The sequence below is a fragment of the Oncorhynchus masou genome, chromosome 18, assembly GCF_036934945.1.
Source record: "Oncorhynchus masou masou isolate Uvic2021 chromosome 18, UVic_Omas_1.1, whole genome shotgun sequence".
In the NCBI taxonomy this organism is placed as follows: domain Eukaryota; kingdom Metazoa; phylum Chordata; class Actinopteri; order Salmoniformes; family Salmonidae; genus Oncorhynchus; species Oncorhynchus masou.
This window is the reverse complement of record NC_088229.1, coordinates 78,906,093-78,930,592: the sequence shown is the minus strand read 5'-3', so window position 1 is coordinate 78,930,592 and position 24,500 is coordinate 78,906,093. Positions and strand designations below refer to the sequence as shown.

The 24,500-nt window shown below is 48.9% G+C and overlaps 1 protein-coding gene across 1 annotated transcript in view; it reads right to left on the bottom strand.

The window, feature by feature from the left end:
- Nucleotides 1-975: 975 nt before the first annotated feature.
- Nucleotides 976-24,500, bottom strand: part of gpr137ba (G protein-coupled receptor 137Ba) — a 35,452-nt gene continuing 11,927 nt past the window's right edge. Inside the window, exons 3-7 of the mRNA XM_064924535.1 lie at nt 22,338-22,560; nt 21,402-21,551; nt 17,440-17,568; nt 8,264-8,385; nt 976-1,717 (exon numbers count right to left, since the gene is read on the bottom strand). Coding sequence (XP_064780607.1) covers nt 1,645-1,717; nt 8,264-8,385; nt 17,440-17,568; nt 21,402-21,551; nt 22,338-22,560 — 697 coding nt within the window. The 3' untranslated portion in view covers nt 976-1,644. The remainder of the gene's footprint in view (nt 1,718-8,263; nt 8,386-17,439; nt 17,569-21,401; nt 21,552-22,337; nt 22,561-24,500) is intronic.

The window sequence follows — 24,500 nt, the reverse complement described above, 5'->3', positions numbered from 1 at the left end:
TTGAATTAGAATGTGTTCCACCTATAGAATTAGAACGTGTTCCACCTATATTATTAGAATGTGTTGCACCTATATTATTAGAATGTGTTGCACCTATAGAATTAGAATTTTCCGCACCTATAGAATTAGGATGTGTTCCACCTATAGAATTAGAATGTGTTCCACCTATCGAATTAGAATGTGTTCCACCTATTGAATTAGAATGTGTTCCACCTATAGAATTAGGATATGTTCCACCTATAGAAGTAGAATGTGTTCCACCTATTGAATTAGAATGTGTTCCACCTATAGAATTAGAATGTGTTCCACCTTTATTATTAGAATTTGTTCCACCTATAGAAGTAGGATGTGTTCCACCTATAGAATTAGAATGTGTTCCACCTATAGAATTAGGATATGTTCCACCTATAGAAGTAGGATGTGTTCCACCTATAGAAGTAGGATGTGTTCCACCTATAGAATTAGAATGTGTTCCACCTATAGAATTAGGATATGTTCCACCTATAGAATTAGAATGTGTTCCACCTATAGAATTAGAATGTGTTCCACCTATATTATTAGAATGTGTTGCACCTATATTATTAGAATGTGTTGCACCTACAGAATTAGAATTTTCCGCACCTACAGAATTAGAATGTTCCACCTATAGAATTAGAATGTTTTCCACCCATAGAATTAGAATGTGTTCCACCCATAGAATTAGAATGTGTTCCACCTATATAATTAGAATTTGTTCCACCTATAGAATTAGAATGTGTTCCACCTATAGAACTAGAATGTGTTCCACCTATAGAATTAGAATGTTCCACCTATAGAATTAGAATGTACCACCTATAGAATTAGAATGTGTTCCACCTATAGAATTAGAATGTGTTCCACCTATAGAACTAGAATGTGTTCCACCTATAGAATTAGAATGTGTTCCACCTATAGAATTAGAATGTTCCACCACACTGTCCTAAAGCACAATCAAGGTGTTTTATAAAATAGTTTTTTATTATGGAGACTCCAATGTGAGAGAGGATTGTAAAGACCAGAACACATGTACAGTACATCTCCTCCCTCAGCAAAGATAACTAATGCCTATAAACCATTTTAGCTGCTTGTGTTAAAAACATGAAAAGGAGACATTGAGAATATAAATGGATACATTTTACATACAAGATTAGGAAATACATGTAAATGAATTATTGCATACGTCATGTTGGCTTCTAAACAGTAAACATGTTTTAAAATAGTTAATTCAGGTAATGCATATTCTGATGGACTGTACAGTGCAATTCAGCTCTTAGCTGCCAATGTTGTACACCTTGATTATAAACCTTTTTACATATTCAGATTTGTTTGTGCAAGTATGTATGCCCCCTAAGACCATCATCTCAATACTTACTGCCCTTTGGAAAATATGTTGACTTTATTGATCAAACTAGTAGAAAATAGAATGAATAAAGTCCTTGATGATATTCACCCCTGTGTCTCGATCCGAGGCCCTCGTGTGAGGTCATCAGTGTAGGCGTGTGCAAAAAAAAAAGAGAAAGGGCCCACAGGAAGACTTCAAAAAGAGCTCCGGACCAATAGGAGCTCTTGTAAAAGTTCCGGACCAATCAGAGCTCTTAAATAAGGTTCAGGGCCAATAGAAAGTCTTCAATAAGGGTTGAGCTCCTCTGGGGGCAGGGCTGTGCTGCTGCTGCTGCAATCATAGCTGTCTGCTGTCAAACTGGGGACAAAGACAAAACAAACATTACATTCCTGGGCCCATATTCACAAAGTCTCACGGTAGGAGTTCTGATCTAGGATCAGTTTTGCCCTGTAAGATGAAAAAGGACGGGGGAGATCTGATCCTATCTGATCCTAGATCAGAACTTCTACTAATTGAGATGCGGTGTCAGTATGTATCTAAGCTCTATTGGAAAGCCCGGTCCTTGCTTCTCCACAGGCAAGTCACGGTCCTCACTTCGATATTAAAATGTGCAATACCTGACAGCAGCATGTGTGTTTTCCTGGTTGTCTGTGTTTTTAATGTCCCTGGTGTGTGACTGTGTGATCACACGCTCCGTAGCCAATGTGAGTAAGACCTTTAAACATTCACTAGGCCACAGAGTCAGACGGATTACCAGTATACTCAGAGCATGTGCTGATCAACTGGCTGACCGAGTCTGTAATTCCTACATGTTTCAAGTAGACCACCATAGTCCCTGTGCCCAAGAACACTAAGGTAACCTGGCTAAATGAATACCGACCGGTAGCACTCACATCTGTAGCCATGATGTCCTTTGAAAGGCTGGTCATGGCTCATGGCATTATCCCAGAAATCCTAGACTCACTCCCAACGCTCTAACCACTAGGCTACCTGCCGCCCAACGCTCTATCCACTAGGCTACCTGCTGCCCAACGCTCTAACCACTAGGCTACCTGCCGCCCAACGCTCTACCCACTAGGCTACCTGCTGCCCAACGCTCTAACCACTAGGCTACCTGCCGCCCAACGCTCTATCCACTAGGCTACCTGCTGCCCAACGCTCTAACCACTAGGCTACCTGCCGCCCAACGCTCTACCCACTAGGCTACCTGCCGCCCAACGCTCTAACCACTAGGCTACCTGCCGCCCAACGCTCTAACCATTAGGCTACCTGCCGCCCAACGCTCTAACCACTAGGCTACCTGCCGCCCAACGCACTAACCACAGTAGGCTACAGTCCAAGCTATGACTTCCAAAGGTGCGACTGCTGTCGGCATCCATTTTTGGACTAACAAATTAGAAAGTGTCAATATTTTGTCACTTTCTAAAGTGTCAATATTTTGTGTGGCCACCATCATTTTCCAGCACTGCCTTAACCCTCTTGGGCATGGAGTTCACAGGTTGCTACTGGAGTCCTCTTCCACTCCTCCATGACGACATCACGGAGCTGGTGGATGTTATAGACCTTGCAATCCTCCACCTTCCATTTGAGGATACCTCACAGATGCTCAATAGGGTTTAGGTCTGGAGACATGCTTGGTCAGTCCATCACCTTTACCCTCAGCTTCTTTAGCAAGGCAGTGGTCTTCTTGGAGGTGTGTTTGGGATCGTTATCTTGTTGGAATACTGCCCTGCGGCCCAGTCTCCGAAGGGAGGGGATCATGCTCTGCTTCAGTATGTCACAGTACATGTTGGCATTCATGGTTCCCTCAATGAACTGTAGCTCCCCAGTGCCGGCAGCACTCATGCAGCCCCAGACCATGACACTCCCACCACCATGCTTGACTGTAGGCAAGACACACTTGTCTTTGTACTCCTCACCTGGTTGCCGCCACACACACTTGACACCATCTGATCCAAATACGTTTAAATCAAATCAAATCAAATTTTATTTGTCACATACACATGGTTAGCAGATGTTAATGCGAGTGTAGCGAAATGCTTGTGCTTCTAGTTCCGACAATGCAGTAATAACCAACAAGTAATCTAACTAACAATTCCTAAACTACTGTCTTATACACAGTGTAAGGGGATAAAGAATATGTACATAAGGATATATGAATGAGTGATGGTACAGAGCAGCATAGGCAAGATACAGTAGATGGTATCGAGTACAGTATATACATATGAGATGAGTATGTAAACAAAGTGGCATAGTTAAAGTGGCTAGTGATACATGTATTACATAAGGATGCAGTCGATGATATAGAGTACAGTATATACGTATGCATATGAGATGAATAATGTAGGGTAAGTAACATTATATAAGGTAGCATTGTTTAAAGTGGCTAGTGATATATTTACATCATTTCCCGTCAATTCCCATTATTAAAGTGGCTGGAGTTGAGTCAGTGTCAGTGTGTTGGCAGCAGCCACTCAATGTTAGTGGTGGCTGTTTAACAGTCTGATGGCCTTGAGATAGAAGCTGTTTTTCAGTCTCTCGGTCCCAGCTTTGATGCACCTGTACTGACCTCGCCTTCTGGATGATAGCGGGGTGAACAGGCAGTGGCTCGGGTGGTTGATGTCCTTGATGATCTTTATGGCCTTCCTGTAACACTGGGTGGTGTAGGTGTCCTGGAGGGCAGGTAGTTTGCCCCCGGTGATGCGTTGTGCAGACCTCACTACCCTCTGGAGAGCCTTATGGTTGAGGGCGGAGCAGTTGCCGTACCAGGCGGTGATACAGCCCGCCAGGATGCTCTCGATTGTGCATCTGTAGAAGTTTGTGAGTGCTTTTGGTGACTAGCCGAAATTCTTCAGCCTCCTTAGGTTGAAGAGGCGCTGCTGCGCCTTCTTCACGATGCTGTCTGTGTGAGTGGACCAATTCAGTTTGTCTGTGATGTGTATGCCGAGGAACTTAAAACTTGCTACTCTCTCCACTACTGTTCCATCGATGTGGATAGGGGGGTGTTCCTTCTGCTGTTTCCTGAAGTCCACAATCATCTCCTTAGTTTTGTTGACGTTGAGTGTGAGGTTATTGTCCTGACACCACACTCCGAGGGCCCTCACCTCCTCCCTGTAGGCCGTCTCGTCGTTGTTGGTAAACAAGCCTACCACTGTTGTGTCGTCCGCAAACTTGATGATTGAGTTGGAGGCGTGCGTGGCCACGCAGTCGTGGGTGAACAGGGAGTACAGGAGAGGGCTCAGAACGCACCCTTGTGGGGCCCCAGTGTTGAGGATCAGCGGGGAGGAGATGTTGTTACCTACCCTCACCACCTGGGGGCGGCCCGTCAGGAAGTCCAGTACCCAGTTGCACAGGGCGGGGTCGAGACCCAGGGTCTCAAGCTTGATGACGAGCTTGGAGGGTACTATGGTGTTGAATGCCGAGCTGTAGTCGATGAACAGCATTCTCACATAGGTATTCCTCTTGTCCAGATGGGTTAGGGCAGTGTGCAGTGTGGTTGAGATTGCATCGTCTGTGGACCTATTTGAGCGGTAAGCAAATTGGAGTGGGTCTAGGGTGTCAGGTAGGGTGGAGGTGATATGGTCCTTGACTAGTCTCTCAAAGCACTTCATGATGACGGAAGTGAGTGCTACGGGGCGGTAGTCGTTTAGCTCAGTTACCTTAGCTTTCTTGGGAACAGGAACAATGGTGGCCCTCTTGAAGCATGTGGGAACAGCAGACTGGTATAGGGATTGATTGAATATGTCCGTAAACACACCAGCCAGCTGGTCTGCGCATGCTCTGAGGGCGCGGCTGGGGATGCCGTCTGGGCCTGCAGCCTTGCGAGGTTTAACACATTTAAATGTTTTACTCACCTCGGCTGCAGTGAAGGAGAGACCGCATTTTTCCGTTGCAGGCAGTGTCAGTGGCACTGTATTGTCCTCAAAGCGGGCAAAAAAGTTATTTAGTCTGCTTGGGAGCAAGACATCCTGGTCCGTGACTGGGCTGGATTTCTTCCTGTAGTCCGTGATTGACTGTAGACCCTGCCACATGCCTCTTGTGTCTGAGCCGTTGAATTGGGATTCTACTTTGTCTCTGTACTGACGCTTAGCTTGTTTGATAGGGAATAGCTGCATTGTTTGTATTCAGTCATGTTACTAGACACCTTGCCCTGATTGAAAGCAGTGGTTCGCGCTTTCAGTTTCACGCGAATGCTGCCATCAATCCAAGGTTTCTGGTTAGGGAATGTTTTAATCGTTGCTATGGGAATGACATCTTCAACGCACGTTCTAATGAACTCGCACACCGAATCAGCGTATTTGTCAATGTCCCAGTCCACGTGATGGAAGCAGTCTTGGAGTGTGGAGTCAGCTTGGTCGGACCAGCGTTGGACAGACCTCAGCGTGGGAGCTTCTTTTTTTAGCTTTTGTCTATAGGCAGGTATCAGCAAAATGGAGTCGTGGTCAGCTTTTCCGAAAGGGGGGCGGGGCAGGGCCTTATATGCGTCGCGGAAGTTAGAGTAACAGTGATCCAAGGTTTTTCCGCCCCTGGTTGCGCAATCGATATGCTGATAAAATTTAGGGAGTCTTGTTTTCAGATTAGCCTTGTTAAAATCCCCAACAACAATGAGTGCAGCCTCCGGATAAATGGTTTCCAGTTTGCAAAGAGTTAAATAAAGTTTGTTCAGAGCCATCGATGTGTCTGCTTGGGGGGGGATATATACGGCTTTGATTATAATCGAAGAGAATTCTCTTGGTAGATAATGCAGTCTACATTTGATTGTGAGGAATTCTAAATCAGGTGAACAGAAGGATTTGAGTTCCTGTATGTTTCTTTCATCGCACCATGCCTCGTTAGCCATAAGGCATACACCCCCACCCCTCTTCTTACCAGAAAGGTGTTTGTTTTTGTCGGCGCGATGCGTGGAGAAACCCGTTGGCTGCACCGCTTCGGATAGCGTCTCTCCAGTGAGCCATGTTTCCGTGAAGCACAGAACGTTACAGTCTCTGATGTCCCTCTGGAATGCTACCCTTGCTCGGATTTCATCAACCTTGTTGTCAAGAGACTGGACATTGGCAAGAAGAATGCTAGGAAGTGGGGCACGATGTGCCCGTCTCCGTAGTCTGACCAGAAGACCGCCACGTTTCCCTCTTTTTCGGAGTCGTTTTTTTGGGTCGCTGCATGCGATCCATTCCGTTGTCCTGTTTGTAAGGCAGAACACAGGATCCGCGTCGCGAAAAACATATTCTTGGTCGTACTGATGGTGAGTTGACGCTGATCTTATATACAGTAGTTCTTCTCGACTGTATGTAATGAAACCTAAGATGACCTGGGGTACTAATGTAAGAAATAACACGTAAAAAAAACAAAAAACTGCATAGTTTCCTAGGAACGCGAAGCGAGGCGGCCATCTCTGTCGGCGCCGGAAGTTTATCTTGGTCTCATCAGACAACAAGACATGGTTCCAGGAATCCATGTCCTTAGTCTGCTTGTCTTCAGCAAACTGTTTGCGGGCTTTCTTGTGCATCATCTTTAGAAGAGGCTTCCTTCTGGGACGACAGCCATGCAGACCAATTTGATGCAGTGTACGGCGTATGGTCAGAGCACTGACAGGCTGATCCCCCACCCCTTCAACCTCTGCAGCAATGCTGGCAGCACTCATACGTCTATTTCCCAAAGACAACCTCTAGATATGAAGCTGAGTACGTGCACTCAATTTCTTTGGTCGACCATGGTGAGGCCTGTTCTGAGTGGAACCTGTCCAGTTAAACCGCTGTATGGTCTTGGCCACCGTGCTGCAGCTCAGTTTCAGGGTCTTGGCAATCTTCTTATAGCCCAGGCCATCTTTATGTAGAGCTACAATTCTTTTTTTTAGATCCTCAGAGAGTTCTTTGCCATGAGGTGCCATGTTGAACTTCCAGTGACCAGTCAGCATGAGAGAGTGTGAGAGCAATGACACCAAATTTAACACACCTGCTCCCCATTCACATCTGAGACCTTGTAACACTAACGAGTCACATGACACAGGGGAGGGAAAATGGCTAATTGGGCCCCAATTTGGACATTTTCACTTAGGGGTGTACTCACTTTTGTTGCCAGCGGTTTAGACATTAATGGCTGTGTGTTGAGTTATTTTGAGGGGACAGCAAATTTACACTGTTATACAAGCTGTACACACTACTTTTTTTTAATTATTTTTTTTACCTTTATTTAACCAGGCAAGTCAGTTAATTAAGAACAAATTCTTATTTTCAATGACGGCCTGGGAACAGTGGGTTAACTGCCTGTTCAGGGGCAGAACGACAGATTTGTACCTTGTCAGCTCGGGGGTTTGAACTCGCAACCTTCCGGTTACTAGTCCAACGCTCTAACCACTAGGCTACCCTGCCGCCCCACAGTAGCAAAGTGACATTTCTTCAGTGTTGTCACATGACAAGATATACTCAAATATTTGCAAAAATTTGAGGAGTGTACTCACTTTTGTGATATACTATATATAATCTACCAGTCAACAGTTTGGACACACCTACTCATTCAAGTTTTTCTTTATTTGTACTATTTTCTACATTGTAGAATAATAGTGAAGACATCAAAACTATGAAATAACACATATGGAATCATGTAGGAACCAAAAACGTGTTAAACAAATCTAAATATATTTGAGATTTGAGATTCTTCCACCCTTTTAATTTGAGTTTATTTCGATTTTTTTTGTTTTTGTTAATCTTATTTGTCTTAAAACTGCATTGTTGGTTAACGAGTCGTAAGTCAGCATTTCACGATAAGGTCTACACCTGTTGTATTCAGCATTTCACGATAAGGTCTACACCTGTTGTATTCAGCATTTCACGATAAGGTCTACCCTACACCTGTTGTATTCAGTGCATGTGACAAATACAATTTGATTGTCTGTTGTTTATGTACCTGGCCTGTACGTCCTGAGGGATGATGCTCCATACCAGGTCGTCATCACTGTCATAACGTCGAGGGTTGTCAAAGAAATAGGCCCTGGACGAGAAGACGTGTCCTGGGAGTCCCGTCCCACTCTGGAGAACAACAAAACCAGATATCCGTCAAATTCCTATCATACTAAACCCACTCTGTCCCAGACACAAATCACACCTTGTCACGCCCTGACCAATGAGAGCCTTTGGTTCTCTATGGTGTCGTAGGTCAGGGTGTGGCTAGGGGGTGTTCTAGTTCAAGATTTCTATGATACTAAACCCAATCTGTCCCAGACACAAATCACACCTAGTATTAGACTAAAATCACACTAAATGAAGAATTTCCATTGAACATGCTTTTTAGTCTAACAAGGATTAATCTGTGCCCAGGAAACCAGCCTTTAGGCTCAGTGGATAGTACCAGGGTTAGGGGTCTCTGTGTCCAGGAAACCAGCCTTTAGGCTCAGTGGATAGTACCAGGGTTAGGGGTCTCTGTGTCCAGGAAACCAGCCTTTAGGGTCAGTGGATAGTCCCAGGGTTAGGGGTCTCTGTGCCCAGGAAACCAGCCTTTAGGGTCAGTGGATAGTACCAGGGATAGGGGTCTCTGTGTCCAGGAAACCAGCCTTTAGGCTCAGTGGATAGTACCAGGGTTAGGGGTCTCTGTGCCCAGGAAACCAGCCTTTAGGGTCAGTGGATAGTACCAGGGATAGGGGTCTCTGTGTCCAGGAAACCAGCCTTTAGGCTCAGTGGATAGTACCAGGGTTAGGGGTCTCTGTGTCCAGGAAACCAGCCTTTAGGGTCAGTGGATAGTACCAGGGATAGGGGTCTCTGTGTCCAGGAAACCAGCCTTTAGGGTCAGTGGATAGTACCAGGGTTAGGGGTCTCTGTGTCCAGGAAACCAGCCTTTAGGCTCAGTGGATAGTACCAGGGTTAGGGGTCTCTGTGTCCAGGAAACCAGCCTTTAGGGTCAGTGGATAGTACCAGGGTTAGGGGTCTCTGTGTCCAGGAAACCAGCCTTTAGGGTCAGTGGATAGTCCCAGGGTTAGGGGTCTCTGTGCCCAGGAAACCAGCCTTTAGGGTCAGTGGATAGTACCAGGGTTAGGGGTCTCTGTGTCCAGGAAACCAGCCTTTAGGCTCAGTGGATAGTACCAGGGTTAGGGGTCTCTGTGTCCAGGAAACCAGCCTTTAGGCTCAGTGGATAGTACCAGGGTTAGGGGTCTCTGTGTCCAGGAAACCAGCCTTTAGGGTCAGTGGATAGTCCCAGGGTTAGGGGTCTCTGTGCCCAGGAAACCAGCCTTTAGGGTCAGTGGATAGTACCAGGGTTAGGGGTCTCTGTGTCCAGGAAACCAGCCTTTAGGGTCAGTGGATAGTCCCAGGGTTAGGGGTCTCTGTGCCCAGGAAACCAGCCTTTAGGGTCAGTGGATAGTACCAGGGTTAGGGGTCTCTGTGTCCAGGAAACCAGCCTTTAGGCTCAGTGGATAGTACCAGGGTTAGGGGTCTCTGTGTCCAGGAAACCAGCCTTTAGGCTCAGTGGATAGTACCAGGGTTAGGGGTCTCTGTGTCCAGGAAACCAGCCTTTAGGCTCAGTGGATAGTACCAGGGTTAGGGGTCTCTGTGTCCAGGAAACCAGCCTTTAGGGTCAGTGGATAGTCCCAGGGTTAGGGGTCTCTGTGCCCAGGAAACCAGCCTTTAGGGTCAGTGGATAGTACCAGGGATAGGGGTCTCTGTGTCCAGGAAACCAGCCTTTAGGCTCAGTGGATAGTACCAGGGTTAGGGGTCTCTGTGTCCAGGAAACCAGCCTTTAGGGTCAGTGGATAGTACCAGGGTTAGGGGTCTCTGTGTCCAGGAAACCAGCCTTTAGGCTCAGTGGATAGTACCAGGGATAGGGGTCTCTGTGCCCAGGAAACCAGCCTTTAGGGTCAGTGGATAGTACCAGGGTTAGGGGTCTCTGTGTCCAGGAAACCAGCCTTTAGGGTCAGTGGATAGTACCAGGGATAGGGGTCTCTGTGCCCAGGAAACCAGCCTTTAGGGTCAGTGGATAGTACCAGGGTTAGGGGTCTCTGTGTCCAGGAAACCAGCCTTTAGGGTCAGTGGATAGTACCAGGGTTAGGGGTCTCTGTGTCCAGGAAACCAGCCTTTAGGGTCAGTGGATAGTACCAGGGTTAGGGGTCTCTGTGTCCAGGAAACCAGCCTTTAGGGTCAGTGGATAGTACCAGGGTTAGGGGTCTCTGTGTCCAGGAAACCAGCCTTTAGGCTCAGTGGATAGTACCAGGGTTAGGGGTCTCTGTGTCCAGGAAACCAGCCTTTAGGCTCAGTGGATAGTACCAGGGTTAGGGGTCTCTGTGTCCAGGAAACCAGCCTTTAGGGTCAGTGGATAGTACCAGGGATAGGGGTCTCTGTGTCCAGGAAACCAGCCTTTAGGGTCAGTGGATAGTACCAGGGATAGGGGTCTCTGTGCCCAGGAAACCAGCCTTTAGGGTCAGTGGATAGTACCAGGGTTAGGGGTCTCTGTGTCCAGGAAACCAGCCTTTAGGGTCAGTGGATAGTACCAGGGATAGGGGTCTCTGTGTCCAGGAAACCAGCCTTTAGGGTCAGTGGATAGTCCCAGGGTTAGGGGTCTCTGTGCCCAGGAAACCAGCCTTTAGGGTCAGTGGATAGTACCAGGGATAGGGGTCTCTGTGTCCAGGAAACCAGCCTTTAGGCTCAGTGGATAGTACCAGGGTTAGGGGTCTCTGTGCCCAGGAAACCAGCCTTTAGGGTCAGTGGATAGTACCAGGGATAGGGGTCTCTGTGTCCAGGAAACCAGCCTTTAGGCTCAGTGGATAGTACCAGGGTTAGGGGTCTCTGTGTCCAGGAAACCAGCCTTTAGGGTCAGTGGATAGTACCAGGGATAGGGGTCTCTGTGTCCAGGAAACCAGCCTTTAGGGTCAGTGGATAGTACCAGGGTTAGGGGTCTCTGTGTCCAGGAAACCAGCCTTTAGGCTCAGTGGATAGTACCAGGGTTAGGGGTCTCTGTGTCCAGGAAACCAGCCTTTAGGGTCAGTGGATAGTACCAGGGTTAGGGGTCTCTGTGTCCAGGAAACCAGCCTTTAGGGTCAGTGGATAGTCCCAGGGTTAGGGGTCTCTGTGCCCAGGAAACCAGCCTTTAGGGTCAGTGGATAGTACCAGGGTTAGGGGTCTCTGTGTCCAGGAAACCAGCCTTTAGGCTCAGTGGATAGTACCAGGGTTAGGGGTCTCTGTGTCCAGGAAACCAGCCTTTAGGCTCAGTGGATAGTACCAGGGTTAGGGGTCTCTGTGTCCAGGAAACCAGCCTTTAGGGTCAGTGGATAGTCCCAGGGTTAGGGGTCTCTGTGCCCAGGAAACCAGCCTTTAGGGTCAGTGGATAGTACCAGGGTTAGGGGTCTCTGTGTCCAGGAAACCAGCCTTTAGGCTCAGTGGATAGTACCAGGGTTAGGGGTCTCTGTGTCCAGGAAACCAGCCTTTAGGCTCAGTGGATAGTACCAGGGTTAGGGGTCTCTGTGTCCAGGAAACCAGCCTTTAGGCTCAGTGGATAGTACCAGGGTTAGGGGTCTCTGTGTCCAGGAAACCAGCCTTTAGGGTCAGTGGATAGTCCCAGGGTTAGGGGTCTCTGTGCCCAGGAAACCAGCCTTTAGGGTCAGTGGATAGTACCAGGGATAGGGGTCTCTGTGTCCAGGAAACCAGCCTTTAGGCTCAGTGGATAGTACCAGGGTTAGGGGTCTCTGTGTCCAGGAAACCAGCCTTTAGGGTCAGTGGATAGTACCAGGGTTAGGGGTCTCTGTGTCCAGGAAACCAGCCTTTAGGCTCAGTGGATAGTACCAGGGATAGGGGTCTCTGTGCCCAGGAAACCAGCCTTTAGGGTCAGTGGATAGTACCAGGGTTAGGGGTCTCTGTGTCCAGGAAACCAGCCTTTAGGGTCAGTGGATAGTACCAGGGATAGGGGTCTCTGTGCCCAGGAAACCAGCCTTTAGGGTCAGTGGATAGTACCAGGGTTAGGGGTCTCTGTGTCCAGGAAACCAGCCTTTAGGGTCAGTGGATAGTACCAGGGTTAGGGGTCTCTGTGTCCAGGAAACCAGCCTTTAGGGTCAGTGGATAGTACCAGGGTTAGGGGTCTCTGTGTCCAGGAAACCAGCCTTTAGGGTCAGTGGATAGTACCAGGGTTAGGGGTCTCTGTGTCCAGGAAACCAGCCTTTAGGCTCAGTGGATAGTACCAGGGTTAGGGGTCTCTGTGTCCAGGAAACCAGCCTTTAGGCTCAGTGGATAGTACCAGGGTTAGGGGTCTCTGTGTCCAGGAAACCAGCCTTTAGGGTCAGTGGATAGTACCAGGGATAGGGGTCTCTGTGTCCAGGAAACCAGCCTTTAGGGTCAGTGGATAGTACCAGGGATAGGGGTCTCTGTGCCCAGGAAACCAGCCTTTAGGGTCAGTGGATAGTACCAGGGTTAGGGGTCTCTGTGTCCAGGAAACCAGCCTTTAGGCTCAGTGGATAGTACCAGGGATAGGGGTCTCTGTGCCCAGGAAACCAGCCTTTAGGCTCAGTGGATAGTACCAGGGTTAGGGGTCTCTGTGTCCAGGAAACCAGCCTTTAGGGTCAGTGGATAGTACCAGGGATAGGGGTCTCTGTGTCCAGGAAACCAGCCTTTAGGGTCAGTGGATAGTACCAGGGATAGGGGTCTCTGTGCCCAGGAAACCAGCCTTTAGGGTCAGTGGATAGTACCAGGGTTAGGGGTCTCTGTGTCCAGGAAACCAGCCTTTAGGCTCAGTGGATAGTACCAGGGATAGGGGTCTCTGTGCCCAGGAAACCAGCCTTTAGGGTCAGTGGATAGTACCAGGGTTAGGGGTCTCTGTGTCCAGGAAACCAGCCTTTAGGCTCAGTGGATAGTACCAGGGTTAGGGGTCTCTGTGTCCAGGAAACCAGCCTTTAGGCTCAGTGGATAGTATCAGGGTTAGGGGTCTCTGTGTCCAGGAAACCAGCCTTTAGGCTCAGTGGATAGTACCAGGGTTAGGGGTCTCTGTGTCCAGGAAACCAGCCTTTAGGCTCAGTGGATAGTCCCAGGGTTAGGGGTCTCTGTGTCCAGGAAACCAGCCTTTAGGGTCAGTGGATAGTACCAGGGTTAGGGGTCTCTGTGTCCAGGAAACCAGCCTTTAGGGTCAGTGGATAGTACCAGGGTTAGGGGTCTCTGTGTCCAGGAAACCAGCCTTTAGGCTCAGTGGATAGTACCAGGGATAGGGGTCTCTGTGCCCAGGAAACCAGCCTTTAGGGTCAGTGGATAGTACCAGGGTTAGGGGTCTCTGTGTCCAGGAAACCAGCCTTTAGGGTCAGTGGATAGTACCAGGGATAGGGGTCTCTGTGCCCAGGAAACCAGCCTTTAGGGTCAGTGGATAGTACCAGGGTTAGGGGTCTCTGTGTCCAGGAAACCAGCCTTTAGGGTCAGTGGATAGTACCAGGGTTAGGGGTCTCTGTGTCCAGGAAACCAGCCTTTAGGGTCAGTGGATAGTACCAGGGTTAGGGGTCTCTGTGTCCAGGAAACCAGCCTTTAGGGTCAGTGGATAGTACCAGGGTTAGGGGTCTCTGTGTCCAGGAAACCAGCCTTTAGGCTCAGTGGATAGTACCAGGGTTAGGGGTCTCTGTGTCCAGGAAACCAGCCTTTAGGCTCAGTGGATAGTACCAGGGTTAGGGGTCTCTGTGTCCAGGAAACCAGCCTTTAGGGTCAGTGGATAGTACCAGGGATAGGGGTCTCTGTGTCCAGGAAACAAGCCTTTAGGGTCAGTGGATAGTACCAGGGATAGGGGTCTCTGTGCCCAGGAAACCAGCCTTTAGGGTCAGTGGATAGTACCAGGGTTAGGGGTCTCTGTGTCCAGGAAACCAGCCTTTAGGGTCAGTGGATAGTACCAGGGATAGGGGTCTCTGTGTCCAGGAAACCAGCCTTTAGGGTCAGTGGATAGTCCCAGGGTTAGGGGTCTCTGTGCCCAGGAAACCAGCCTTTAGGGTCAGTGGATAGTACCAGGGATAGGGGTCTCTGTGTCCAGGAAACCAGCCTTTAGGCTCAGTGGATAGTACCAGGGTTAGGGGTCTCTGTGCCCAGGAAACCAGCCTTTAGGGTCAGTGGATAGTACCAGGGATAGGGGTCTCTGTGTCCAGGAAACCAGCCTTTAGGCTCAGTGGATAGTACCAGGGATAGGGGTCTCTGTGTCCAGGAAACCAGCCTTTAGGCTCAGTGGATAGTACCAGGGTTAGGGGTCTCTGTGTCCAGGAAACCAGCCTTTAGGGTCAGTGGATAGTACCAGGGTTAGGGGTCTCTGTGTCCAGGAAACCAGCCTTTAGGCTCAGTGGATAGTACCAGGGTTAGGGGTCTCTGTGTCCAGGAAACCAGCCTTTAGGCTCAGTGGATAGTACCAGGGTTAGGGGTCTCTGTGTCCAGGAAACCAGCCTTTAGGGTCAGTGGATAGTACCAGGGTTAGGGGTCTCTGTGTCCAGGAAACCAGCCTTTAGGGTCAGTGGATAGTCCCAGGGTTAGGGGTCTCTGTGCCCAGGAAACCAGCCTTTAGGGTCAGTGGATAGTACCAGGGTTAGGGGTCTCTGTGTCCAGGAAACCAGCCTTTAGGCTCAGTGGATAGTACCAGGGTTAGGGGTCTCTGTGTCCAGGAAACCAGCCTTTAGGCTCAGTGGATAGTACCAGGGTTAGGGGTCTCTGTGTCCAGGAAACCAGCCTTTAGGGTCAGTGGATAGTCCCAGGGTTAGGGGTCTCTGTGCCCAGGAAACCAGCCTTTAGGGTCAGTGGATAGTACCAGGGTTAGGGGTCTCTGTGTCCAGGAAACCAGCCTTTAGGGTCAGTGGATAGTCCCAGGGTTAGGGGTCTCTGTGCCCAGGAAACCAGCCTTTAGGGTCAGTGGATAGTACCAGGGTTAGGGGTCTCTGTGTCCAGGAAACCAGCCTTTAGGCTCAGTGGATAGTACCAGGGTTAGGGGTCTCTGTGTCCAGGAAACCAGCCTTTAGGCTCAGTGGATAGTACCAGGGTTAGGGGTCTCTGTGTCCAGGAAACCAGCCTTTAGGCTCAGTGGATAGTACCAGGGTTAGGGGTCTCTGTGTCCAGGAAACCAGCCTTTAGGGTCAGTGGATAGTCCCAGGGTTAGGGGTCTCTGTGCCCAGGAAACCAGCCTTTAGGGTCAGTGGATAGTACCAGGGATAGGGGTCTCTGTGTCCAGGAAACCAGCCTTTAGGCTCAGTGGATAGTACCAGGGTTAGGGGTCTCTGTGTCCAGGAAACCAGCCTTTAGGGTCAGTGGATAGTACCAGGGTTAGGGGTCTCTGTGTCCAGGAAACCAGCCTTTAGGCTCAGTGGATAGTACCAGGGATAGGGGTCTCTGTGCCCAGGAAACCAGCCTTTAGGGTCAGTGGATAGTACCAGGGTTAGGGGTCTCTGTGTCCAGGAAACCAGCCTTTAGGGTCAGTGGATAGTACCAGGGATAGGGGTCTCTGTGCCCAGGAAACCAGCCTTTAGGGTCAGTGGATAGTACCAGGGTTAGGGGTCTCTGTGTCCAGGAAACCAGCCTTTAGGGTCAGTGGATAGTACCAGGGTTAGGGGTCTCTGTGTCCAGGAAACCAGCCTTTAGGGTCAGTGGATAGTACCAGGGTTAGGGGTCTCTGTGTCCAGGAAACCAGCCTTTAGGGTCAGTGGATAGTACCAGGGTTAGGGGTCTCTGTGTCCAGGAAACCAGCCTTTAGGCTCAGTGGATAGTACCAGGGTTAGGGGTCTCTGTGTCCAGGAAACCAGCCTTTAGGCTCAGTGGATAGTACCAGGGTTAGGGGTCTCTGTGTCCAGGAAACCAGCCTTTAGGGTCAGTGGATAGTTCCAGGGTTAGGGGTCCAGGGATAGGGGTCTCTGTGTCCAGGAAACCAGCCTTTAGGGTCAGTGGATAGTACCAGGGATAGGGGTCTCTGTGCCCAGGAAACCAGCCTTTAGGGTCAGTGGATAGTACCAGGGTTAGGGGTCTCTGTGTCCAGGAAACCAGCCTTTAGGCTCAGTGGATAGTACCAGGGATAGGGGTCTCTGTGCCCAGGAAACCAGCCTTTAGGCTCAGTGGATAGTACCAGGGTTAGGGGTCTCTGTGTCCAGGAAACCAGCCTTTAGGGTCAGTGGATAGTACCAGGGATAGGGGTCTCTGTGTCCAGGAAACCAGCCTTTAGGGTCAGTGGATAGTACCAGGGATAGGGGTCTCTGTGCCCAGGAAACCAGCCTTTAGGGTCAGTGGATAGTACCAGGGTTAGGGGTCTCTGTGTCCAGGAAACCAGCCTTTAGGCTCAGTGGATAGTACCAGGGATAGGGGTCTCTGTGCCCAGGAAACCAGCCTTTAGGGTCAGTGGATAGTACCAGGGTTAGGGGTCTCTGTGTCCAGGAAACCAGCCTTTAGGCTCAGTGGATAGTACCAGGGTTAGGGGTCTCTGTGTCCAGGAAACCAGCCTTTAGGCTCAGTGGATAGTATCAGGGTTAGGGGTCTCTGTGTCCAGGAAACCAGCCTTTAGGCTCAGTGGATAGTACCAGGGTTAGGGGTCTCTGTGTCCAGGAAACCAGCCTTTAGGCTCAGTGGATAGTCCCAGGGTTAGGGGTCTCTGTGTCCAGGAAACCAGCCTTTAGGGTCAGTGGATAGTACCAGGGTTAGGGGTCAAGTAAACCTTTTCCAATTCCACATTTCCCTTATTGAAAAGCATTGAAGAACATTGGAATGAGAGTTTCAGTGTGCTTCCTGACTGGCATTCAGCTGTACTTGACCCCATCCCTGTATAGAGCAGTTCACAGTAAACCCTCTCCTGCCATTGTGCCCTTGAGCAAAGCAGTTACAAGGAGATCAAGAAAATTGCTGCGGCCTAACACTGCTGCTTATCCTGGTCCTCTCTCTCTCTGTGTGTGTGTGTGTGTGTGTGTGTGTCTGTGTCTGTGTGTCTGTGTCTGTGTCTGTGTCTGTGTGTGTTTATTGGGAAAGACAGAACACGTTTTAACCAATGAACAGTAGCGTGTATTGGGGAAGGGGAAACCTCCTCAGTTGAAACCATACGTGTCTTCCACATTTAACCCAACGGGGATCTGCCTAATCAACGTCCATGTCATCACACACACACACAAACACACACACACTCCTCACCTTGTCCTGGTGAGGCTGTCGGACCCTGAAGAAGTAGACGACCAGAGAGGTTGGCAGCAGCTCCCAGACAAACAGAATCACCCCAAACACAATGTACCCCGCGTCTCCCAGGGTCGACTGCAGGTCTGCCTGAGACACCACACAGACAGGATGTAATGTTAGAGTCTGAAGTCAGATAAGCTCAGTATAAACACAGTCAACCACAACATCCTATATAAACTAAGGGCTTCCTCTATTCAGTCTGGATCCTATGTAAACTATAGACATATGCAGCGTGTAACATGAATTACATATGCAGCATTTAATATATTCAGTGTTTAACATGAATTCAGTCACCGCTGACGCTGGGTACACTGCCTTTACATTTCAATCAGGCTGTAATGCTGAACGTCCGAAATACGGATTGAATTAAGCGTCAGAATATAGGAGTGCTGATCTGGCCAGGGAAGACCTGATCCTAGACCAGTACCCCTACACTGAGAGGCTTTAAGACCTGATCCTAGACCAGTACCCCTACACTGAGAGGCTTTAAGACCTGATCCTAGACCAGTACCCCTACACTGAGAGGCTTTAAGACCTGATCCTAGACCAGTACCCCTACACTGAGAGGCTTTAAGACCTGATCCTAGACCAGTACCCCTACACTGAGAGGCTTTAAGACCTGATCCTAGACCAGTACCCCTACACTGAGAGGCTTTAAGACCTGATCCTAGACCAGTACCCCTACACTGAGAGGCTTTAAGACCTGATCCTAGACCAGTACCCCTACACTGAGAGGCTTTAAGACCTGATCCTAGACCAGTACCCCTACACTGAGAGGCTTTAAGACCTGATCCTAGACCAGTACCCCTACACTGAGAGGCTTTAAGACCTGATCCTAGACCAGTACCCCTACACTGAGAGGCTTTAAGACCTGATCCTAGACCAGTACCCCTACACTGAGAGGCTTTAAGACCTGATCCTAGACCAGTACCCCTACACTGAGAGGCTTTAAGACCTGATCCTAGACCAGTACCCCTACACTGAGAGGCTTTAAGACCTGATCCTAGACCAGTACCCCTACACTGAGAGGCTTTAAGACCTGATCCTAGACCAGTACCCCTACACTGAGAGGCTTTAAGACCTGATCCTAGACCAGTACCCCTACACTGAGAGGCTTTAAGACCTGATCCTAGACCAGTACCCCTACACTGAGAGGCTTTAAGACCTGATCCTAGACCAGTACCCCTACACTGAGAGGCTTTAAGACCTGATCCTAGACCAGTACCCCTACACTGAGAGGCTTTAAGACCTGATCCTAGACCAGTACCCCTACACTGAGAGGCTTTAAGACCTGATCCTAGACCAGTACCCCTACACTGAGAGGCTTTAAGACCTGATCCTAGACCAGTACCCCTACACTGAGAGGCTTTAAGACCTGATCCTAGACCAGTACCCCTACACTGAGAGGCTTTAAGACCTGATCCTAGACCAGTACCCCTACACTGAGAGGCTTTAAGACCTGATCCTAGACCAGTACCCCTACACTGAGAGGCTTTAAGACCTGATCCTAGACCAGTACCCCTACACTGAGAGGCTTTAAGACCTGATCCTAGACCAGTACCCCTACACTGAGAGGCTTTAAGACCTGATCCTAGACCAGCACCCCTACTCTGAGAGGCTTTAAGACCTGAGCCTAGACCAGCACCCCTACACTGAGAGGCTTTAAGACCTGATCCTAGACCAGTACCCCTACACTGAGAGGCTTTAAGACCTGATCCTAGACCAGTACCCCTACACTGAGAGGCTTTAAGACCTGATCCTAGACCAGCATTCCTACTCAGAGAGGCTTTAAGACCTGATCCTAGACCAGCACTCCTACACTGAGAGGCTTTAAGACCTGATCCTAGACCAGCATTCCTACACTGAGAGGCTTTAAGACCTGATCCTAGACCAGTACCCCTACACTGAGAGGCTTTAAGACCTGATCCTAGACCAGTACCCCTACACTGAGAGGCTTTAAGACCTGATCCTAGACCAGTACCCCTACACTGAGAGGCTTTAAGACCTGATCCTAGACCAGTACCCCTACACTGAGAGGCTTTAAGACCTGATCCTAGACCAGTACCCCTACACTGAGAGGCTTTAAGACCTGATCCTAGACCAGCACCCCTACTCTGAGAGGCTTTAAGACCTGAGCCTAGACCAGTACCCCTACACTGAGAGGCTTTAAGACCTGATCCTAGACCAGCACCCCTACTCTGAGAGGCTTTAAGACCTGAGCCTAGACCAGCACCCCTACACTGAGAGGCTTTAAGACCTGATCCTAGACCAGTACCCCTACACTGAGAGGCTTTAAGACCTGATCCTAGACCAGCATTCCTACTCAGAGAGGCTTTAAGACCTGATCCTAGACCAGCACTCCTACACTGAGAGGCTTTAAGACATGATCTTAGACCAGCACTCCTACTCTGAGAGGCTTTAAGGCGTTTGGTCTAAGTTGTTGAGTAAGGTAAAGGCAATGTGGTCCTTAACTAGCCTCTCAAACTTCATGATGTCTGAAGGGGACATTAATTTAGCTCAGTTACCTTCCTTTATTGAGTACAAGAATAATGGTGGCCATCTTGAAGCATGTGGGGACAGCAGACTGGGACAGGGAGAGATGTTGAAGGATGTGGGGACAACAGAGTGGGACAGGGAGAGATGTTGAAGGATGTGGGGACAACAGAGTGGGACAGGGAGAGATGTTGAAGGATGTGGGGACAGGGAGAGATGTTGAAGGATGTGGGGACAACAGAGTGGGACAGGGAGAGATGTTGAAGGATGTGGGGACAACCGACTGGGACAGGGAGAGATGTTGAAGGATGTGGGGACAGGGAGAGATGTTGAAGGATGTGGGGACAACAGACTGGGACAGGGAGAGATGTTGAAGGATGTGGGGACAGGGAGAGATGTTGGATGTGGGGACAACAGACTGAGACAGGGAGAGATGTTGAAGGATGTGGGGACAGGGAGAGATGTTGAAGGATGTGGGGACAACAGACTGGGACAGGGAGAGATGTTGAAGGATGTGGGGACAGGGAGAGATGTTGAAGGATGTGGGGACAACAGACTGGGACAGGGAGAGATGTTGAAGGATGTGGGGACAACCGACTGGGACAGGGAGAGATGTTGATGGATGTGGGGACAGGGAGAGATGTTGAAGGATGTGGGGACAACAGACTGGGACAGGGAGAGATGTTGAAGGATGTGGGGACAGGGAGAGATGTTGAAGGATGTGGGGACAGCAGAGTGGGACAGGGAGAGATGTTGAAGGATGTGGGGACAACAGACTGGGACAGGGAGAGATGTTGAAGGATGTGGGGACAGGGAGAGATGTTGAAGGATGTGGGGACAGCAGACTGGGACAGGGAGAGATGTTGAAGGATGTGGGGACAGGGAGAGATGTTGAAGGATGTGGGGACAGCAGAGTGGGACAGGGAGAGATGTTGAAGGATGTGGGGACAACAGACTGGGACAGGGAGAGATGTTGAAGGATGTGGGGACAGGGAGAGATGTTGAAGGATGTGGGGACAGCAGACTGGGACAGGGAGAGATGTTGAAGGATGTGGGGACAGGGAGAGATGTTGAAGGATGTGGGGACAGCAGACTGGGACAGGGAGAGATGTTGAAGGATGTGGGGACAGGGAGAGATGTTGAAGGATGTGGGGACAGGGATCTGTCCGTAAAGCTGCTCTGCACCTGTTCTGAGGACGAGACTGGGCCGGCAGCGAGGGTTAACACGCTTAACTGACTTACCTCTTATCCAGAGCGACTTACATGAGGTTAAGTGCCTTGCTCAAGGACACCTCAACACATTTTTCATGTGTTCTGCTCGTGGATACAAACCAACGTCCTTTCAGTTATTAACCACTAGACTTCAACCTGGATGAGAGGAATTATGTGACAGAAGGACCAGGAAAGACACTGCCGTACAGTATTACCTGGTCAGATACATTGTACCAGTCGTAGTCGAAGGAGTTGATGCTCTTCACGTTGGTGAGGGCCAGAACCAGCAGGTTGTAACAGGCTCTGGATGTATACAGCAGGGTGACTGTGGCTCCTATAGCTGTCACCTGGCACAATGAGGTTCCCTGGGAAATAAAACACACCGTCTCAGATAGCAATAGTTGTAGCTTTGTGTGAATCATAGAACCTGGTCCCAGATCTGTTTGTGCTGTCCTGACATCTCCTATGTCTTTATAGAGCATGTCAGGTCGTCTGGTCCCAGATCTGTTTGTCCTGACATCTCCTATGGTCCTCAACGAGTAGGCCAGACGGTACCAACGAATCTGGGACCAGGTTAGAGAAGCTGATACACGTCAACTACCCAACTGTGCCATTTGATTCTCGATGCTCACACAGCCGTGTCTACAGCAGCACACTCGGCAGGGCGCAGGGCAGGCACTGTGTAAGCAAGTGCACTCACTCAATTCAACTCAAAGGGCTTCATTGGCATGGGAAACATGTGTTAACATTGCCAAAGCAAGTAAGGTAGATGATATAGGGCGGCAGGGTAGCCTAGTGGTTAGAGTGTTGGACCAAGGTACAAATCTGTCGTTCTGCCCCTGAACAGGCAGTTAACCCACTGTTCCTAGGCCGTCATTGAAAATAAGAATTTGTTCTTAACTGACTTGCCTGGTTAAATAAAGGTAAGATATACAAAAGTGAAATAAACAATAAAAATGAACAGTAAACATTACACGTACAGAAGTTTCAAAATAATAAAGACATTAGAAATGTCATAACGATGTACAAATGCTTAAAGTACAAAGATACTCAAATACACGCTAAACAAGTATTATGATTACCAAATACACATGTATTTAAACCAAGGATTGGTGTGTGTGTGTGTGTGTGTGTGTGTGTACATCTCTTACCTTGGACTCCAGGTAGAGATTAGCCAGGGACATCTTGGCGATCTTGTAGAGGCAGAGGGAGAGGGAGATGGCACACAGGACAAACAGTGTATCGTTGATGGTAACTCTGATCAGTACAATGGTCTGGGTCTCTGTGGTGCTCATCCTCACTAGCAGGGCACAGGTCAGGTTTACTACCAGGAACACCATACTGATGGTCAGGAAGAGGAGGTACAGGGGTAACCTGGGGGACAGGAAGTAACATTGTTAGAGGTCAGAGGTCAAAGGTGAAGGAATCAATCAAATTGATTGATTGGTAATGTTGTCACCAAGCGCTTTACAGTAACCCAGCCTAAACTCCAAAGAGGAAGCAGAGCAGAAGACAGAGGACAGAGGGACTATAGAGTATAGAACAGTAAGGTTCAGAGGACAGAGGGACTATAGAGTATAGAACAGTAAGGTTCAGAGGACAGAGGGACTATAGAGTATAGAACAGTAAGGTTCAGAGGACAGAGGACAGAGGGACTATAGAGTATAGAACAGTAAGGTTCAGAAGACAGAGGGACTATAGAGTATAGAACAGTAAGGTTCAGAGGACAGAGGACAGAGGGACTATAGAGTATAGAACAGTAAGGTTCAGAGGACAGAGGGACTATAGAGTATAGAACAGTAGGGTTCAGAAGACAGAGGGACTATAGAGTATAGAACAGTAAGGTTCAGAAGACAGAGGACAGAGGGACTATAGAGTATAGAACAGTAAGGTTCAGAGGACAGAGGGACTATAGAGTATAGAACAGTAAGGTTCAGAGGACAGAGGACAGAGGGACTATAGAGTATAGAACAGTAAGGTTCAGAAGACAGATGACAGAGGGACTATAGAGTATAGAACAGTAAGGTTCAGAGGACAGAGGACAGAGGGACTATAGAGTATAGAACAGTAAGGTTCAGAGGACAGAGGGACAATAGAGTATAGAACAGTAAGGTTCAGAGGACAGAGGGACTATAGAGTATAGAACAGTAAGGTTCAGAGGACAGAGGACAGAGGGACTATAGAGTATAGAACAGTAAGGTTCAGAAGGCAGAGGACAGAGGGACTATAGAGTATAGAACAGTAAGGTTCAGAGGACAGAGGGACTATAGAATATAGAACAGTAAGGTTCAGAAGACAGAGGACAGAGGACAGAGGGACTATAGAGTATAGAACAGTAAGGTTTAGAAGACAGAGGACAGAGGGACTATAGAGTATAGAACAGTAAGGTTCAGAAGACAGAGGACAGAGGGACTATAGAGTATAGAACAGTACACTACATGACCAAAAGTATGTGGACACCTGCCTGTCGAACGTCTCATTCCAAAATCATGAGCATTAATATGGAGTTGGCTGCCCCCCATGGCTCCTATAACAGCCTCCACTCTTCTGGGAAGGTTTTCCACTAGATGTTGGAACATTGCTGCTATAACAGCCTCCACTCTTCTGGGAAGGCTTTCCACTAGATGTTGGAACATTGCTACTATAACAGCCTCCACTCTTCTGGGAAGGCTTTTCCACTAGATGTTGGAACATTGCTGCTATAACAGCCTACTCTCTTCTGGGAAGGCTTTCCACTAGATGTAGGAACATTGCTGCTATAACAGCCTCCACTCTTCTGGGAAGGCTTTCCACTAGATGTAGGAACATTGCTGCTATAACAGCCTCCACTCTTCTGGGAAGGCTTTCCACTAGATGTAGGAACATTGCTGCTATAACAGCTTCCACTCTTCTGGGAAGGCTTTCCACTAGATGTAGGAACATTGCTGCTATAACAGCCTCCACTCTTCTGGGAAGGCTTTCCACTAGATGTAGGAACATTGCTGCTATAACAGCCTCCACTCTTCTGGTAAGGCTTTCCACTAGATGTAGGAACATTGCTGCTATAACAGCTTCCACTCTTCTGGGAAGGCTTTCCACTAGATGTAGGAACATTGCTGCTATAACAGCCTCCACTCTTCTGGGAAGGCTTTCCACTAGATGTAGGAACATTGCTGCGGGGACTTGCTTCGTTTCAGCCACAAGAGCATTAGTGCACAAGAATATTAGGGCACTGATGTTGGGCGATTAGGTCTGGCTTGCAGTCAGCGTTCCAATTCTTACCAAAGGTATTCGATAGGGTTGAGGTCAGGGCTCTGTGCAGGCCAGTCAAGTTC